Source organism: Suncus etruscus, chromosome 9 (assembly GCF_024139225.1).
Source record: "Suncus etruscus isolate mSunEtr1 chromosome 9, mSunEtr1.pri.cur, whole genome shotgun sequence".
In the NCBI taxonomy this organism is placed as follows: domain Eukaryota; kingdom Metazoa; phylum Chordata; class Mammalia; order Eulipotyphla; family Soricidae; genus Suncus; species Suncus etruscus.
The window spans coordinates 50,194,914-50,215,111 of NC_064856.1; the positions used below are offsets into that span (position 1 = coordinate 50,194,914).

The following is a 20,198-nucleotide window of genomic DNA, read 5'->3' on the forward strand; positions in this document are numbered from 1 at the left end:
CAATATGGGATGCCAGGGATAGAACCTGGGTCGGCCACATACAAGGCAAGCACCTTACCTACTATACTAAGGCTCTGGCCCCAAGAATTGCCTTTAAAAAAATATTATTTTTGTTTGTTTGTTTGTTTGTTTTTTGGCCATACCCAGCGGTGCTCTGGCAGGCACGGGGAATCATATGGGACATATGGGATTTGAACCAACCACCTTAGGTCCTGGATCGGCTGCTTGCAAGGCAAACACGGCTGTGCTATCTCTCCGGCCCCCTTAAAATATTTTTATATGATCTGTGATTTCTATAATTATCTTAATTCTTATGGTCACATGATTTACAAATTTGTGCTAATGATCATCTCTACCAATGAGTGGGCAAAAGCAGTGTTATCAATTACACGAGATCATCTAAAACATTTGAGAAGTGTTAAGTATTTTTTTATTTTATACTATATATACATCGCAGTAAAATACTTTTCATTAAGTGAAAGGCAACATTTTAGATACAGGGAATTTTTAATTACATTGGCATTATAGGGGCTGGCAAAATAGCACAGCGGTAAGGTGTTTGCCTTGCATGCAGAAGGACGGTTGTTCAAATCCCATATGTTCTCCTGCCAGGAGAGATTTCTGAGCGTGGAGCCAGGAGTAACTCCTGAGTGCAGCCGGGTGTGACCCAAAAATAAATAAATAAATAAATAAATAAATAAATAAATAAATAAATAAGCAAACAAAAACAAACAATAAAAAACTTTAAAACCTGGCATAATTAGGGACCGAAGCAGTGCCTTGCAAGCACTAGCCTAGGACAGACCGAGGTTTCCCCGGCGTCCCATATGGTCCCCCGAGCCTGTCAGGAATGATTTCTGAGCACATAGCCAGGAGTAACTCCTGAGCGTAAAATGGGTGTGGCCCAAAACAAAACAAATTGGCATAATTGAGAACAAAAAGGCAGAGCCAGAGAGATAGCATGGAAGTAAGGCATTTGCCTTTCATGCAGAAGGTCATCGGTTTGAATTCCGGAGTCCTATATGGTCCCCCGGGCCTGCCAGGAGCAATTTCTGAGCATGGAGCCAGGAGTAACCCCTGAGCACTGCCGGGTGTGACCCAAAAACCACACACAAACACACAAAAAGGTTTAAGGGTCACTGTCATCTTATCCTGTTTTTAGCCTTTACGGGCTAATGAACACAACCTAAAACATAGATGAGTTTTCCTCTTCTAGGACACAGTGATTTTTCTAAACCTTTAGATATACTAATATAGCCAGTTATAGAAATCTGAATAGAAAACTATTCTCCCACAGGTATGTAATGGCAATCCCATCTCTTGAAAAGGTGAATGTGACCAATTAAGTCCCATCATATCTTTAGAAGGGGCAACAGTGAGTTGGGGTGGACTTGCTGACCTGGAATTATCAAAATTCAAAAAGCTGTTCATAAGTCTTTTAAACACAAGCCTATCTTATTTAAATCAGGCGATCCATCAAAAATACATTACACCAGCCATTCATGATCTGAATTCTGATGAAATGAAATGAGATGGAATTAAATGAAATGAGATGGAATTAAATATGGTACACAAAAAAGTCGAGACATTTTTGTAATAAGGCGGTGCCAACTATTACTCATTAGTAGCTTTTTTGAGGTAAGCTGTCCTTTTTTTTTTTTGTTCCAGGGATGTATTTTTTGGGATTATCCAAACACTCCATCAGTGTGTCATCTCCCCAGGTGAATCCAGGGGCCTGACCTAGCTTCTGTCCAAACAGACCATGGAGATTTGGCCCAGATTTGTGCTTACCTCCCTTCTCCATGGCATGACACTGAGCACACTTCTGGACAAAAATCTTCTTGCCATTCTCAATATCACCCATTTTAGAATCTTGCTGTCGCTGCATATGACCAGAAGAGACCAAGAATTGCCTGGTAGGGGCTGGATAAGCACTTGCTGTGTTCTCAGCCAATCTGGGTTCGATCCTTGGCACTACATGTGTTCTGCAAGCCCTGCCAGGAATGATCTTAAGTGAGAATCAGAAATAAGCCCAATTATCGTTGGGTGTGGCCCCAAAACAAAAAGAAATGAAAAAAATATATGGTTTGGAGGTGGGACATGGGTCAGTTGTAGGTAAAACAAGTGCTGGAGCTGATGTACTAAATAACCAGCTCCTAGATTTTACTTGTTTGTTTATTTTATTTTATTTTATTTTGTTTTGGGGTCACACCCAGCATCGCCCAGGGGTTACTCCTGGCAGAAGTCACTCCTGGCAGCCTCGGGGACCATATGGGATGCCGGGATTCAAACCACTGTCCTTCTGCATGCAAGGTAAATGCTTTACCTCCATGCTATCTCTCTGGCATCCTTTTTTTGTTTATTTTTTTGGGGGGGTCCACAACTATTGAACTATTCCTAGTTATTATTTAGTTTGTGGCCTCAAATGAGTTATTTAGACCTCTTTAATCTTTTTTTTCTTTTTTTTTGGATTTTGGGTCACACCCAGCAGTGTTCAGGGGTTACTCCTGGCTCTGCACTCAGAAATTGCTTCTGGCAGGCTCAGGGGACCATATGGGATGCCGGGAATCAAAACACCATCCATCCTGGGTGGGCTGCATGAAAGGTAAATGCCCTACCACTGTGCTATCTCTCCAGCCCCAGTTGTTACTTTTTTTTTTTTTTTCTTTTTGGTTTTTGGGCCACACCCGTTTGATGCTCAGGGATTACTCCTTTGTGCTCAGAAGTCGCTCCTGGCTTGGGGGGACCATATGGGACGCCGGGGGAATCGAACCGCGGTCCATCCTACGGTTGCGCTTGCAAGGCAAGCACCTTACCTCTAGCGCCACCTTCCCGGCCCCCAGTTGTTACTTTTTAAAAAGTTTTACAGAAAAATTGTGCAGACAGTACAGAAAATCCCCATAGTCCTTTCTCCCCTAATTTCTTCTGTGATTAATACATTATATTAGTAAAATACTAATTTGTTGAATTAATGACCCAGTATTGATACTGTAATTAACTAAAGCCTACCTTCTATTCCATTTCCAATTTGGGTAGCTTTTGGCTAATGCCCCTTTTCTGATCCCAGATTCCATTTGGCTTAAAATTTATAGTTAAATTGTTGTATTCTTTAGCATGTCATATTAGTTATCACATTGCCTTTAATTATTTTTTTCCTTATGCTTCACTTGCTTTGACATATTCTGGATCCTGTCCTGGGTTGAAAATTGATTAAAGCTCTTGGTATCTCCACCGGGAACACACACACACACACACACACACACACACACACACACTCTCTCACACCTGAACCTTCGTTGAATGTCCTATTTAGAGAGCTCCACCCATCTTTAAAATATACCCTGTTCCCCACTTTAAAGGTGAAGATCAAGTTCTACCTCTAATTTATTGTATGATCTTTTTGCACACACACACACACACAGATTTCTTATGTGGTTCTGTGTTAAAATAAAAGGATTGTAGATGACATGTTGTATGGATTCTTTTCTAGCACAGATGGATGATGTGTAGAGTTATAGATAAATATTTGAGCAGCAAAAACTGGGCAAAATTCAAGTCAGGTCAGGGAAATGGATGGGTTTATCAATGAGGCAGCTGCACAGGCTCAGTAGGAGAAAAGTAGAAAACCTAGGAACTATTTATTGTAGGGTTTGTGAATCTTGCAAGCCAGTTCTTTGCTTTGCGCTTCGGTTGGTTTCCTCATCGGCTACAATGCGGAGGCTTGTGGTAGTTATGAAACTCCTGGGCGGCAGAGCCAGGAACGTAGCAAGGAAAATGTCACAGGAAGAATTACGTTAGGATGAGGAAAGTGGAGAGAGAGCCTTGCATGGGGAAAGGGTGGATCTAAATAGCAAAGAAGCAAGGCTGACAACTCAAGCAAGAGGCACCCAGTCCACACCTCGGCCCTCTAACCACACCCGGACCGCGTCCTTGAAGCCCCGCCCACCTCCACCTCTTTTTCCTCCTCCCCTCCGGCTGCGTCGCGCCACACTCAACATGGCCGTCACGGTGCCCCGCTCTCCATCGCCCCCACCCTCGGAGGCCGCGCGCGCTCCCGCGCCGCCACGTCACTCCGGCCTTTATCCCGCCCTCACCTTTTTTCCATTGGCTGTCCCTATGAGTGACGTAATTCCTTCTACCAATCCCTCGCCTCTACCGCCCCTCTGAAGCCCCGCCTTTCCTCCTCCTAGCTTTTCCCGACGGCTATTGGAATAAAACCTGAGCCGTCCGCAACTCCGAAAGGGGGTGGAGCCGGAAGAACGGACCAATCAGAACGGCGAGAGCGGCGGCGTGCACGCGCACGCTAGGACGCACGCACGCGGGCTCGCGCCGCGCCGCGCCGCGCCAGGAACTCGCGCATTCCGAGTGCAGGTTGGGTTGCGGCGGCGGCGGTGACGGCGGCGGCAGCTGAGAGAAGCGGAGCGAGACGCGGCGTGTGCGGCGACGAGTCCCAGCGCGTCTGCGGCGCCACCTTCCGCCTCGGGAAGCCCGCGCGGGGTGCGAGGGAGCGCCGAGGGGAGGCGGCGACGTCGCGGCTGCCCGAGGGAGAGTCCGGCCTCAGCTCGGCCGCCGGGCCCCGCGCACGGCCCGGGACACAGGCGCCCTGCCCTTCTCGCCCGGCCCGCCCGGCCTTTCCCTGCCCTGCCCTGCCCTGCCCGGCCTTGCCCGGCCTTGCCCTCCGCGCGTCGCTTTCGTCAGCCGGCGGAGCGAGCGGCGTCGGCCCGGGAGGTCGCGGGGCTGAGGCGGCGGCTGAGGCGGCTCCTCCGGCTCCATCATGTCCGCGGGCGGAGACTTCGGGAACCCGCTGAGGAAATTCAAGCTGGTGTTTCTCGGGGAGCAGAGCGGTGAGTGCGCGGCGCCGCACCCCGCCGTCGCCCCCGGCCCTCCGCTTCTCCCGAGCCCCCGCCCCGGCCTTGCCCAGCCCGTTCCCATTCCCGTTCCCATCCCCCGCGCCCGGCCGCCCCTTTCTTCCCACCCGGCTCCTGCGCGAGCCCCACCCTGCTCCTCGCCGATCGACCCCCGCCCCGGCCGTCTCCGGGTGTGGGGGGGCCGCCTCCAGTCTGGGCGTTGTTCCCCCCAGAGGCTGGACCCCCACCGCCACGGACGGCGGGGAGCGATCGCCGCCCGCGGGGACCGTTTGGTCTGGTTGGAAATGAGCCCCCCAGATGGAGTCGGATCAGGGGTGGGGCGGCATGGGCAGGGGCGAGGCGAGGCGAGGTGAGGTGAGTCCTTTGGGGTTAGGTACCGGGTAGGTAGGTTGTTGGGAAACCTCCCTTTCTTCTCCTCCTCGCCCGGCGTCGCTGACAGTTCTCTTGGCAAGTGTCGGTGCTTCCCCCCCCCCCCCCCGATCTTTGCCAGATGCTATGTCATGATCGTTTTTTTTTTTATACTTGGAATTTTTCATATCTCATCTTTCATTTTTTCTCTTCTTCCTCCTCCTTTCGTCGTTTTCGACGTGAAGCAGTGTCTGGATCTCTCTCTCTCTCTCTCTCTCTCTCTCTCTGTCTGGATCTCTCTCTCTCTCTCTCTCACACACACACACACACACACACACACACAGAGGAATTGCTGGGGGGCATGCTAATGATGATTCCATTTCTTCTTCTTCTTCTTCTTCTCGAGTGTTTTTCCTATCTTAAGAGATTTTTTGAGATTCCTGTTGTGGGGAAAAGGCTTGCGAAGAAGGAACTCACTCCAGCCTCGTCATCTTTGTGTTTGGAGGATTTCCTTGGGGGTTTTAGTAAGAAGGAATGGAATGGCATGGAAGGGAAGAGAGCGGGGATGAATTCATCCTTCATCGAAATTAGATTTAAAGCTACAAGACCATTTCGGCTCAATGACTCTCGGGTGCTGAATAATTCCCTAGTATCTGGTGATTGAAATTGTTCTGGGTCTTTGTGTTTAGGTACAAGATCTGAATTTTGTTTTTAAGATACTTAGGTCAATCCTCGCCGATTCCAATTTTAGGCTATGTTATTGCAAATTTGACGCTGGACGATGTCGAGATTTTCCTCTTGTTTATTTCACACTTAATGGCCATCTTTAAAATGCAGATACATTTAAAGCTCCTATCTTGGTGTTCTAACTTATATGGCATTGAAGTAGGTTAATAGGAGTGGCAAGATGACTTACGTTTACATCTGAGAAATATTTTTTTTTTTTTGCTCCTATACAATTTAAGCCCCTTTACTGAGGAAAAATAACTTCACTTATGAATCTTGTTGAAGCAAAGAAACTTGTTTCTTTGAGCGAGTGATTTTGATAAAGACCTGTGGGGTTGATTCTGGCTAGCTATTTTATGGCAACTTAGGAAAGTGCCATGCAGAAAATACAGCCTCCTGGTCATCATTGATAAATAGGATCTAAAGTGCTTATTGTGCACCCTAGGGATGTCATTGCTTGCCGTTTGTCATGATGCAGAGCTATTTAGTTTGAATGAAAAATCCATTAATCTCTGCCTCAGGAAGGTTTTAGTATGAATAAGGATCATAACTTAAATGTCTCTAGGTTTTCTTTGAATTTCTTTAGTATTTTTGTTTTGATTCCCACTTTTTAAAGTTAAATATCTTTACTAACTTTTTCCCAAATCACTCTGCGATTTCTTTAAGGCATCTTAGATTTTTTTTTTGAAGACTTAGTTTTTGGAAAATTTTAGATTTATGGAAAAATTTAGAAGATAATGTCTTCTGTTTCATCCCTCCCCCCCTTTTGTTTGAGGAGGGCCCTTACCCTTGGCTCAGGACTTATTCCAGGTCTGACAAACATCACTCCTGGCGGGGTTGGAGGACCATATGGGGTGTCAGGAATCAACCAGAATCAGGTGTGTGCAAAGCAAGCACTTTACTTATGTACTATGTTTTCATCCTCTGTATTTCCTATTAACGTTTTATATTAGTATGATATATTTGTTAAGGTTTATGAACCAATATTGATACATTATTAACTAAGGTTCTTAGTTTATTCAGAATTCCTTAGACTTTTTATTTTTTGTTTCAGCATTTAAATTACACATCATATGTAGCTTTATGTCTGGTTCGTGTGTGTGTGTGTGTGTGTGTGTGTGTGTGTGTGTGTGTGTGTGTGTGTGTGTTTGTGATGGTGTTCACATGCTATTTAAAAAACTGAGGGACTGAGGTTAATTATCTATTCAGACTACTTTATTGCTAGGTAATGCTGTCCACTGATAATGAAAGATTGATCTCTGCTTTCATCTGTAGTATATGTAAGTTGTCTTATGCATTAGCAAAGGTCTGTAGATTCCATGTAATACTGATGTAACTCTTCATGAATTATTCATTTTTGGGTTTTTTAATTCGAAGTTTAGCTTTCAAAGACTAATCTGGCAAAACCTTATTTGTCTTAAAAGCAATAATTAGCTTATTTTGTGTGCTTTTTTTTGTCTGTTTCTCTCAGCAGAATGCAAATTCTATGAAGATGAAAATATTTTTGTTTTTTTGAGTCATACATGATAGTTCTCAGGGTCCACCCACTCTCACCTCTTATATTCCTTGGGCGTTCTCCCTTCCTTCCTTCCTTCCTTCCTTCCTTCCTTCCTTCCTTCCTTCCTTCCTTCCTTCCTTCCTTCCTTCCTTCCTTCCTTCCTTCCTTCCTTCCTTCCCTCCCTCCCTCCCTCCCTCCTTCCTTCCTTCCTTCCTTCTCTCACTTTCTTCCCTCCTTCCCTCCTTCCCTCCCTCCCTCCCTCCCTCCCTCCCTCCCTCCCTCCCTCCCTCCCTCCCTCCCTCCTTCCTTCCTTCCTTCCTTCTCTCACTTTCTTCCCTCCTTCCTTCCTTCCTTCCTTCCTTCCTTCCTTCCTTCCTTCCTTCCTTCCTTCCTTCCTTCCTTCCTTCCTTCCTTCCTTCCTTCCTTCCTTCCTTCCTTCCGCATTTTGGGCCACTCCTGGTGATGCTCAGGGGTTACTCCTGGCTATGCACACAGAAATCGCTCCTGGCTTCGGGACACGGGGGTGGGGGTGGGGGTGGGGGAATCCAACAGAGGTCCTTACCGATAGCGCCACTGCTCTGTCCCTTGGGCATTTTTAGAGGCGAGGTCCGTTGTCTGGTGTCACAAATCAAGGCCTCCTGCATTCATATCACTTTGCTACCAGTGTAAAAAACTATTTATTTTATTGTTCATTGTATTCTCTGTGCCTAGGATAATGCTAGGCATGCAGTACTCAGATAATTAGTGAAGTGATCAAAGTTAGTAGATTTTATTCATTTTTGCTGTTAAAAAGTTAACCTTTCCCGGGCTGGAGAGATAGCATGGAGGTAAGGCATTTGCCTCGCATGCAAAAGCTCGGTTGTTCAAATTCTGGCATCCCATATGGTCCCCTGAGCCTGCCTGGAGCGATTTCTGAGTGTAGAGCCTGGTGTAACCCCTGAGCACTGCCGGGCGTGGCCCAGAACACAAAAACAAAACAAAACAAACAAGAAAAAGTTAACCTTTCCCCTAATTTAATGGTTTAATAATAGCATTTTAAATTTAAGTAATATGACTATATGTATTGAGAGTCCATATACTCAGGTTCCAGGGAACCCCATAGTTTATAGTCCTAACATTACACTTAAAATAATTTTAAAACCAGGAGGCCAAGGATTATAGCTCAATGGTCAAGCACTTAACATGTGATATCCTGACTTCAATCTCTGGTACTAGGGGTAGAAAAATAGTACAAAAGTTAAGACAATTGTCTTGCATGCAGCTGACCCAGATTTGATCCCAGCCATTACACATAGTTCACTGAGCACCACTAGGAGATATCCCTGAGCACAGAGCCAGGAATAAACCAGGTGTGGATTTAAAACAAAAATCCCTGGCATTACCCACATGGTACATGTACTCTCTATACACACATACATTTTTGTTTGTTTTGGACAAACCAGGTGATTATTGGTTGCTTCTGGGTGTGCACTCCTAATGGGCTCAGAGGACTATACTGGGGTGCCAGGAGGCCCTCTTGCAAAGTAAGCCCCAGTGTATTTTTCTTCAGCCCATCATGTACACACACTATATATAAGACTCACCCTGGATTTTACATTTTTTGAGTTAGAGTCAATTTTGCTTTGTTAAAATTGTTAAATTTTGTTATTATGAACTTAGTTTAATTGTAGACTAAGTTCCTCCCTGACTAGGGAATTTGTTGTTTGTGTCTAGGGAGCTTTATTCCCCTCTACTTTCCAATAAAGCTTTCTATTATATTTTTTGTTAGCATAGTACAGCTCAAAAATATGTCAAATGGTATTAAAGGTGTTTTTATGAACTGACTTGAAATGAGAGCATAGCAAAATTTAAAATTCTGTGCTCCATAGTGAAGACAAGTTGTTTATATTCATGAAGCCTCAGATTGAGTTAATGACATCATTTTTATAGTCTTATTATAAATTCTTGTAATTTCTTTATCTTTTTGGTAGTATACATTTGTTTTGATTTTGGACCACATCCAGCTGTGCTTAAGGCTTTTTATCCTGGCTCTGTGCTCAGAAATTACTCCAGGCAGGATTTGGAAGACCATATGGGGATCTGGGGATTGATCCGTCTCAGCTGCATGCAAGGCAAGCAGTCATCATACTCACTGTGCTATCTCTTCAGCCTCAGCAGTATATAATTTTTATTATGAGCAATCTACTTTTTTTTTTTTTAGATTTTGGTTTTTGGGTCACACCCGGCAGTGCTCAGGGGTTACTCCTGGCTCTATGCTCAGAAATTGCTCCTGGCAGGCTCAGAAATTGCTCCTGGCAGGCTCAGGGGACCATATGGGATGCCGGGATTCGAACCACCGACCTTCTGTATGCATGGCAAATGCCTTACCTTACTCTCCGGCTCTGAGGAATCTACTTTAATGGCTGTTACTTTCTTGAAATGGAGAGGTAATTTTAATGTTATTTGTGCACTCTGAAGGTTGTTGTACGATGCCTGTGACTGTAATTCAATCATGAACAACTTTATCTCTAAAAAAACAAAAAACAACATCTGTAGGGGCTGGAGAGATAGCACAGAGGTAGGGCATTTGCCTTGCTTGCAACTGATTTGAACAGACGGTGGTTCAAATCCCTGTATTCCATATGATCCCCCTTGCCTGCCAGGAGCAACTTCTGAGTGTAGTGCCAGGAGTAATCCCTGAGCAGTGCCGGGTGTGACCCAAAAACAAAAACAAAAAAAAGGAAAAAAGAAATTGCTAAGTACTCTGAAGTCCTGAAGTGGTTTTTTTTTGGGGGGGGGGGGGTTGTTTGTTTGTTTGTTTGGTTTTTGGGCCACACCCGGTGATGCTCAGTAGTTACTCCTGGCTATGTGATCAGAAATTGCTCCTCGCCTGGGGGACCATATGAGATGCCAGGGGATCGAATCGTGGTTAGTCCTAGGATAACACTTGCAAGGCAAACACCATATGTGGTGCTGGGGTTTGAACCTGTTGTGGCTCTGTGTAAGGCCTACCTACTGTGCTTTCTCTTCTACCTTGCAGTTTCTTACTGGTGTTGCCATTATGACTTTACTTTGTGTATGTTTTGTTTTGGGACCATGCCTAACAGAACTTAGGGGCTACTCTTAACTCTGTGCTTTAAGAGTTTTCTCCTAACAGGACTTTGGAGACCATGTGGTGTGGTGATTGAACCTACAAGTCCAAATCTAGCATGAAACTGATAATGCTCATCATTGACACATCTTTTCAATGCCAATTACTGTTTTTTAAAGACCTTTCATGTTGAAGTATTTTATATTTATTTTATGTATTGAGTTAATAGATGTAAATCCTTTCAAATTAGAAATATGAATATCTTCCCCCATCTAGCTCTCTCTTTAATTATAGGTGAGGAGTATTTCAAATGATAGAGCCTCTACTAGTCTTTCAAGTTTCTTCCTCCTTGTGACAGACTTGACTGAGCAGAAGTGTTGTATGTAGATCCTGGCACCTCCAGCTATTAGGATATAGTAACTATAGGAGTCTAGAATTCGTAGAATGGAAGCTTTAAGAAGCAAAGATGTGAGGGCCAGAGCAGTAGTACAGCAAGCAGGGCATTTGCCTTGCACACAGCTGACACAAGTTCCTGCTGCCACTTGTGCTTCCCCTGATACTTCCAGAAGTAACCCTGCAGTGCAGAGCCAGGAGTAAGCCCTATGTACCTCTGGTTGTGGCCCAAAAGCCAAAACATTAACAATAAACCCTCCCCCACCAAGTAGGTATTCTGCATAGCAGTTAATGATGATTTAAGCTATTTATTTAAGCTATTATTTGAGGGGAACCCACACCCAGCCAGTGCTCAGGGATTACTCTTGGCTCTACACTCAGGGGTCATTCCTGGTGGTGCTTGGGGGACCATAAAGCATGCCAGCGATTGGATCTAGCGCATGCACTACCCACTGTGCTATTGCTCCGACCCCGAGTTAATGATGATTTAAAATTTTATTGAATTTTTAAATTTAAAAAAATATCAGACTAAACAGGCTGAAGTGTATGCTTTATGTTTGTTGGAAGGCTCAGGTTTGATCCTACTCCCAGAGCTGGGAGTAGACCCTAGTGCTGAAGAATGTGGCCCAAAAACCAAAACCCAAACAAAAATTCCTTAGAGCAACAGTCTTCAACCACCAGTCCACCAGTTATAGAAAGGTTGAAAACTACTCATCTGCCATATTGGTTATAAATAAGTCTAACCTAAATTAAGGATAGGTGACAGTCCGTAGTTTTAAAAAGTTTGAAGAATGCTACCCTAGAGTCAAAGTCCAGTGATAGGAGTAAGCTTAAAGTTAGTAGAGTAGAAGCCAGATTTATGAAAGACTGGCAGAAAAATCTAGACTTTATCTTAAAATAAACATTGGAGTGTTTGGGCAGATTTTATGCAATGTCTTAGTGGTCAGACTAGATCATGGTGATGATCTATATGAGTTAGTTTACTTATTTTGAACTTTCTTTTTTTTTTTTTTTTTTTTTTTTGGTTTTTGGGCCACACCCGGTGACGCTCAGGGGTTACTCCTGGCTATGCGCTCAGAAGTCGCTCCTGGCTTGGGGGACCATATGGGACGCCGGGGGATCGAACCGCGGTCCGTCCTAGGCTAGCGCAGGCAAGGCAGGCACCTTACCTCCAGCGCCACCGCCCGGCCCCTATTTTGAACTTTCTAACCCCTCAAAGGGCCTGCCCAGTATGACTCCCAGTTTTACTCAGCTAACTGTATGGGCCTAATGGTTCTGTGCTTGAGTCTCATGTGATGCAGTGTTCAGGGGCCACCAAAGCTGTACTAAGTGATGCTACAGAAGTTATGCAATACCAGGGATTAAAGTCAGGACCTAATTTAAGAAAGGCATATACTTCAGTCCTTTGAGCTATCTTTCTGGCCCCCTAATAGGTTAATTAAAAAAAAACAATATTGCTCTTTTGTAACTTGGCTTATTTTATTCAGCACAATGCTATCAAAGTTCATCAGTGTTGGGGCCTGAGCGGTGGCACAAGCAGTAAGGTGTCTGCCTTGCACATGATAGCCTAGGGCGGATGTTGGTTCAAATCAGGCATCCCATGTGGTTCCCCAAGCCAGGATCGATTTCTGAGCTCATAGCCAGGAGTAACACCGGGTGTGGCCCAAACTCCCTCCCCCAAAAAGTTCATCAATGTTATAGTTTAGATCAGAATTTCTTTTCTTTAAATATTGAATAATACTTTTTTCCATGTATATACCACATTTTGTTTATTCATTCATCTGTTGATAGACATGGGTTAGCTTCCACCTTTTGGCTACTGTGAATAGTGCTGCTATAAATATAGGTGTTGATGAGTTGATTTTAATTTTATAAAATGTGCTTAAAAGTAAAAAAGAACGAGGCCGGTGAGGTGGTGCTAGAGGTAAGGTGTCTGCCTTGGAAGCGCTAGCCAAGGAAGGACCACAGATCCCCCGGTGTCCCATATGGTCCCCCCAAGCCAGGGGCAGTTTCTGAGCTCTCAGCCAGGAGTAATCCCTGAGCATCAAATGGATGTGGCCGAAAAAAAAACAAAAAAAAAAACAAACAAAAAAAGTAGAACAACTGAATGCTAAGCAATTCTAAATGTATAAATATGTTTGTTCTCAAAGTTTAAATGATTCAAAGTAGATAACAGAAAGCAAAAGAAAAAACACTATCTGATCTTATAGACTCTATAAATATAAATTTTATTTATGTTTGTTTTTGAGCACCTGGTGGTGCTCAGGGCTAACTCCTGACTCTGCTTAGGATCAAACCTGGGTCAACCACATACAGGCAAATACCATTCATGGGCTTGGAGAGATAGCACAGCAGCGTTTGCCCTGCAAGCAGCCGATCCAGGACCAAAGGTGGTTGGTTCGAATCCCGGTGTCCCATATGGTCCCCAGTGCCTACCAGGAGTAACCCCTGAGCACCGCTGGGTGTGGCCCAAAAACCAAAAAAAAAACAAAAAAAAAAAACCATTCCTGCTGCTGTACTATCTCCTGTCCCCTAAAGATAAACTTTAAAATTAAAAAAAAGAGAGAGAAGCAAGCTCTTCTGTGCCAGAGAACACACAAGACATGGTAAGAAAAAGGGAGGAAAATTAGTTTCCTTTCCTTTTTTCTTTTTGTTTTTGTTTGTTTTTATTGGAGGGGGGCACATCCGGTGACAGGGGTTACTCCTGGCTATGCACTCAGAAATTGCTCCTGGCTCAGGGGACCATATGGGATGATGAAGATCGAACCCAGCACGTGGGCCAGCCATGTACAAGGCAAATACCCTACCACTGTGCTATGGCTTTGGACCCATCCTTATTTTTTTTCTTCCTAGAACCTAGTACATAAACATTTCAAGTTTATTAGTACAAATTATACATATTTTCTCTATATGTCTTCAGACCTGATCTCATTTCATTGACATCTGTTTATGGTCCTCTGTGCTAGGTCTCTTGTCTTCCCTTTTTTCTGGGGTGGGGCAGGGGCAGCCCATGGCTCTCAGGGATTGTTCTGATTCTGTGCTCAGAAATGACCCCTAGTGGGGCCGGGTAGGTGGCGCTGGAGGTAAGGTGTCTGCCTTGCAAGCGCTAGCCAAGGAAGGACCGCGGTTCGATCCCCCGGCGTCCCATATGGTCCCCCCAAGCCAGGGGCGATTTCTGAGCACATAGCCAGGAGTAACCCCTGAGCGTCAAACGGGTGTGGCCCAAAAACCAAAAAAAAAAAAAAAAAAAAAAAAAAAAAGAAATGACCCCTAGTAGTCTCTGGGGAAGGAGAAAGGGAAGGTGGGAGGGGAAGACTGACTCACTCACTCACTATGTTGGTGATCCTCAACCAGGGGGAGCCAGTTGACTGTCCCTCCGACTATTGGAGGGCTGGACTATAGTTTTTTATTTTAAAAAACAAACAAACTATGAACAATAGTGGCTCGCAGGCCATATTTTGAGGTTCCCTGCCCGAGACTGAAAGGAGTCGAGAGACGGAGAAGGAGAGGAGTCGGAAACAGCCACACACATCCCACACATGCGCACAATAGGCTGCATGTGGCTCATGTAGTTTAAGGATACCTGGGTACCATATGTAATGCTGGGATTGAATCAAATCAGGCATGACTGCAAGCGATGTGCCCAAACTTCCAGGCTAAAGTTGGTATGGCTAAAGAAATTATCGTCAGCTACATTGACTGGAGTCCCTTTCCCTGGGACCCTAATAAAAATTTGAAACTGGTGAAAAATACAATTGAAGCATATTTATATATTATTATCTATTTGGATTTAAAATAACTGCATCCCATTAAGATGCCTTCTTTTTAGGTGGTTCCTAAAGCATTACTGGGGTTCTTCCCTACTACTTAAACTGATTGATGCCAGGGGACTGAACCTTGGCTCCAGCATGTAAACCATGTGCTCAGCTCTCTCAGCCCTTGAGATATCTCTCCAGGTCCAATGTACTTTATTTTTCTCGAATTAATTGAGTTTATAGTTCTTTAAACATTGCTTCATATTCTTTTTGGAGAGGTCATACCTGGTGATGCTCAGGAGTTACTCAGAAGTCACTCCTGGCAGACTTGGGGGACCATATGGATTGCTGGGATTCAAACTAGGTCTGTCCTGTGTTGGCTGCATGAAAGGCAAATGCCTTACCGCTGTGCTATCACTCCGCCCTTGCTTCATGTTCTTTATTAATTGGAATTTATCTATACCTCCCCCTTTTGGGGGATCACACTCAAAGGTGTTCAGGGCTTACTCCTGTCTTTGTGCTAAAGGATCATTCTCGGTGGGCCATAGGGGACCATATGGGTTGCTGGGGATCAAATCCCAATCCCCCCCATTCCCAATACCAGGAGGGGGGAAGGTCGAGTCAGATACAGATGTAACTATCCAGTGGGCTTTTACATATAAAAGGAAGAGGTTACCCAGAAGAGGAAGTGGGGGACCTTTGTTTAGGGTTTTAGCTAGATTAACCTTACAAGTTCTAGCTGTTGAATTATCTCTGGCCCAAACATCCCTTTATCAACTCCTTTACCTGATTATTTGCCATGTATATTTATTTGTGTGTGTGTGTAAAGCCCATTAAAATTTTTTTTTATTATTTTCAGATAATAAAATTGGGGGAGACATCCCAGTGGTACTTAGGAACCACCAAAACTAGTCTTTAATGTCCAGGGAGGTCATGTAAAGGCCAGGAATGAATTTGGAGCCTTAAGAATGCTACTCCTTTGAACTATCTCCCTTGCCTTAGGGTTTTTGTATTGGTTTTGGTTTTGGGTCACACCTGACTGTGTCTGGGATTACTACTGGCTCTTTATTCAGGAATCATTCCTGCCAGGCTTAGAAGATAATTGGTATTATGGAGATCAAACCCAGGTTGGCTGCATGCAAGGCAAGCATTTAACCCATTGTAGTATCTGTCCAGCCCCTTGTTTTTTAAAAAGAAAGTTTTAGGGGCTGGAGTGATAGTGCAGCGGGTAGGGCTCTTGTTTTGCATGTGGCTGACTCAGATTTTGTCCCTGGCATCCCATGTGGTTCCCTAAGGTTCGCCAAGTGTGGCCCCAAAACAAAACAAATTTAAAGGGAAAACTTTATTGAATTATAGAAAAACATACAATGAAAAATGTATTAGAGGCTGGAGTGATAGATAGCACAGCAGGGAGGGCATTTGCCTTGCATGTTAGCCGACCCACATTTGATTTCCCCGGAATCCAGTATGGCCTCTGTGCCTGCCAGGAGTAATTTCTGAGTGCTGAGAATTAATTAGAAATTAATTTCTGGGTCGGAGCAATAGCACCAGAGGTAAGGCAAACGTTTGCCTTGCACGTGGCCAAGAATTCCGGCATCCCATATGATCCCGAGCCTGCCAGGAGCGACTTCTGAGCGCAGAGTCAGGAAGAACTCATGAGCACAGCCGGGTGTGACCCAAAAATCAAAAAAAAAAAAATTTAATTTCTGGGGCTGGAGTGATAGCATAGTGGTGTAGGGTGTTTGCCTTGCACGCATTCGATCCAGGACAGACTTTGATTTGATCCCCAGCATCCCATATGGTCCCCTAGGCCAGGAGCAATTTCTGAGCTCAGCCAGGAGTAACCCCTGCGCGTCAGTGGGTGTCGTCCCCCCCCCCAGAAAATGAAAGAAATTAATTTTTACCACTGTGCTTTACTTCGACTCCTGAGAAATTAATTTTTTTTTGTGTGTGGTTTTTGGGTCACACCCAGCAGTGCTCAGGGGTTATTCCTGGCTCCAGGCTCAGAAATTGCTCCTGGCAGGCACATGGGACCATAGGGACGCCGGGATTCGAACCAATGACCTCCTGCATGAAAGGCAAACGCCTTACCTCCATGCTATCTCTCCGGCCCCGAGAAATTAATTTTTAATTTCTGAGTAACACCCTGAGTGCTGTCAGTATGATCCAAAACACAAATTAATACATAAGTAAAGTATGATAACTGGTCTTCTGGGATTTAAACCTTAATTTTCTGAGCTTTATTCTAAATGTGTTCCTATGAATTATATTCTTTGGTCTTTCCAAGGAAGCAAATGGTAAACTATGTATCTTGAGGTGACTCCATTTAAAAAAAAATTCTATGCTTAAGTTTTAGTAAAATAATGCTGGTAAAGTCTTAACTCTAGTATTTAGTCTGTACTTTCTCTTAGGCTTTTCTTTGGGTGGGCAGATTATTTTCAATTCCTTTTTGTATCCTTATATATTCAAAGATAGGTATTGACTTTATTTGTTTGTTTTGTTTTTTTGTTTTTGGGTCACACCCGGCAGTGCTCAGGGGTTACTCCTGGCTGTCTGCTCAGAAATAGCTCCTGGCAGGCACCGGGGACCATATGGGACACCGGGATTCGAACCAACCACCTTTGGTCCTGGATCAGCTGCTTGCAAGGCAAACGCCGCTGTGCTATCTCTCCGGGCCCTAGGTATTGACTTTATTGTAATACCTGATGCAATCTAAAAAATTGAAGAAATACATTTTTAGGTTGAAAATAATTTTGAGGGGCCGGAGCGGTGGTGCAGCGGTAGGGTGTTTGCCTTGCACGCAGCTAACCTAGGACGGACTGGGGATCGATCCCCCAGTGTTCCATATAGTCACCCAAGCCAGGAATGATTTCTGAGCACAGAGCCAGTAGTAATCCCTGAGCATCACTGAGTGTGGCCCAAAAACCAAATAATAATTATTTCGAAAGGTAATTCAGTTTTTCTTTCCTTCATATCAGATACTAAATTTTAAGTTTACAATATAAAAATAAGTTCTACAAATATAAGTTACATGAACAAAATCTCATAACTTAGTAATCTTTCATTATTATTCGATAAAAGTTCTTTTTTTTTTTTTTTTTTTTGGTTTTTGGGCCACACCCTGTGACGCTCAGGGGTTACTCCTGGCTATGCGCTCAGAAGTTGCTCCTGGCTTCTTGGGGGACCATATGGGACGCCGGGGGATCAAACCGCGGTCCATCCTAGGCTAGCGCAGGCAAGGCAGGCACCTTACCTCCAGCGCTACCGCCCGGCCCCCAAAAGTTCTTTTTGTAATGGTAGATGATAAGCCTAGAAAGAAGACTCAGATCCTGTGATTGTAAAGGTCTTGAACCACCCTCATTTTAAATTTTATTTTAGGAATATTGGAGAATGTTGGAATGCTTTATAAATTAAAAAAATATTTTACCTCTATGGGCCGGAGAGATGGCATGGAGGTAGAGCATTTGCCTTGCATGCAGGATGCAGTAGGACAGTGATTCAACTCCTGGCATCCCATAGGGTCCCCTGAGCTTGCCAGGAGCGATTTCTGAGTGTAGAGTCTGGAGTAACCCCTGAGCGCTACTGGGTGTGACCCAAAAACCAAAAAAAAAAAAAAAAAAAAAGGTATCTTACCTCTAGTGGTTTGGAAACTGGACACTTTTGGCTGAGCGTCACCGGGTGTGGCCCAAAAAAAAAAAAAAGATGAAAACTACAAGGCTGGGAGAATCTAGAGAATAGGGTTCTTACCTTGCATGTGCCTGTCCCAAGTTTTATCCCTAGCACCCTTTCTGGTCTCTCAAGCACCATCAGAAATGATCTTTGATTGCAAAACCAGGAGTATGCCTTCATTGCCTTTGAACATGGGGAAAGAAAGGAGGGAGGAAGGAAATTGTATAAATAAGGGTCACAGCAGTAGGCCATTTGCCTTGCATGCAACTGACCCAGGAGGTACCCGATTGATTCCTTGCATCCCATGTGGTCCCCCAGCCTGCCAGGGGCAATTTCTGAGTGCAGAGCCAGGAGTGACCCCTGAACTCTGCTGGGTGTGGCCCCAAAACCAATCAATAATAAAGTTAAAAAGAGAAATTGCATAAATAAGGGGCATGGCATGAGACTAGCTCTAGTGGGCAGGAAGGAATTGAGACAAAGTCAGAAAGGGGCCACAGTCAGAAGATTGAGAAACACTGCTTTTATGTTTTGTTTTGTTTTTGGGTCACACCGGCAGTGCTCAGGGGTTACTCCTGGCTCTATGCTCAGAAATCGCTCCTGGCAGGCTCGCGGGGACCATACGGGATGCCGGGATTCGAACCACCGAATTTCTGCATGAGAGGCAAATGCCTTACCTCCATGCTATCTCTCCAGCCCTATATTTGTAACATTATATATCTTCATTATGAATACATTCTATAATTTTACAATTATATATTACTCTGAATGCATTATTATAGTTTTTACTCTTAACCTTTTTGAGACTTGTTTTATACCACATTTATAAAATGGAAATAATTTAAATATTTTTTATTTAAAGCATTGTGATTTACCAAGTTATTCATAGTTGAGTTTTATGGGTTTTTAAAAATACTTATTTATTTGGGTTTTTGGGGCTAAACCCAGCAGCGCTCAGGGATCACTCCTGGTTCTGTATTCAGAAATCACTCCTAGCAGGCTCAGGGGACCGTGTGGGATGCTGGGAATCGAATCCGGGTCCATCCTGGGTTGGCCATGTGCAAGGCAAACGTCCTACCTCTGTGCTATCACTCCAGCCTTGAGTTTTATGGGTTTTGAGGAAAAAATTACCCAGACATTTATGGAAGTGACTTTATTTTCTGCTTATGTTTTAGTTGATATTTGTATTCTATCACTCTTCACTATATGTCCCCTCATGTACATTTTAATATCTTTTGTTTACCTGTTTTAAAGGTTTTCTCTGTGACTTTATATTTTTAGTAGTTTGCCATTTCATGTGTCTTACATGAAAAAGATCTGATAAGTTCTTGTCTTTTGCTATATTTGGGAAGTTTTTATTATTTCTACATTATAATTTCCCATTTATGCTTCTGAAATTTCATTTATACCTGTATTAGATAGAGTACCTGATATATATTTGGGTATTTTTGGGGAGGGGGGTTGGTTCATACCTGGTGGCACTTGGGTTACTATTGGCTTTGCGCTTAGAAATCACTCCTAGCAGGGATAGGGGACCATATGGGATGCCGGGATTAATATGTATTTCTTTATTTTTTATTTTGGGCCATACCCATTGACGCTCAGGGGTTACTCCTCGTTATGCAGAAATTGCACCTGGCTTGGGGGGACCATATGGGACACCAGGGGATCGAACAGCGGTCATCCTTGGCTAGCATTTGCAAGGCAAACTACCTTACCTCTAGCACCACCACTCCGGCCTCGCTATGTATTTCTAACATTGATTCTTTTCTGTCATTTCTTTCCAACTGCTGAGTCAAACTGTTTCTTCAGTTATTTACAGTTTACATTTGGTCCTTTTTTCCTTTTTTTTTGTTTTTGTTTTTGTTTTTTGT

The 20,198-nt window shown here is 44.0% G+C and overlaps 1 protein-coding gene across 2 annotated transcripts in view; it reads left to right on the forward strand.

The window, feature by feature from the left end:
- The first annotated feature begins 4,731 nt into the window (after nt 1-4,731).
- Nucleotides 4,732-20,198, forward strand: part of RAB6A (RAB6A, member RAS oncogene family) — a 45,612-nt gene continuing 30,145 nt past the window's right edge. For both annotated transcript variants that reach the window (XM_049780448.1, XM_049780447.1), the window contains exon 1: nt 4,732-4,844. In XM_049780448.1, coding sequence (XP_049636405.1) covers nt 4,775-4,844 — 70 coding nt within the window. In that variant the 5' untranslated portion in view covers nt 4,732-4,774. The remainder of the gene's footprint in view (nt 4,845-20,198) is intronic.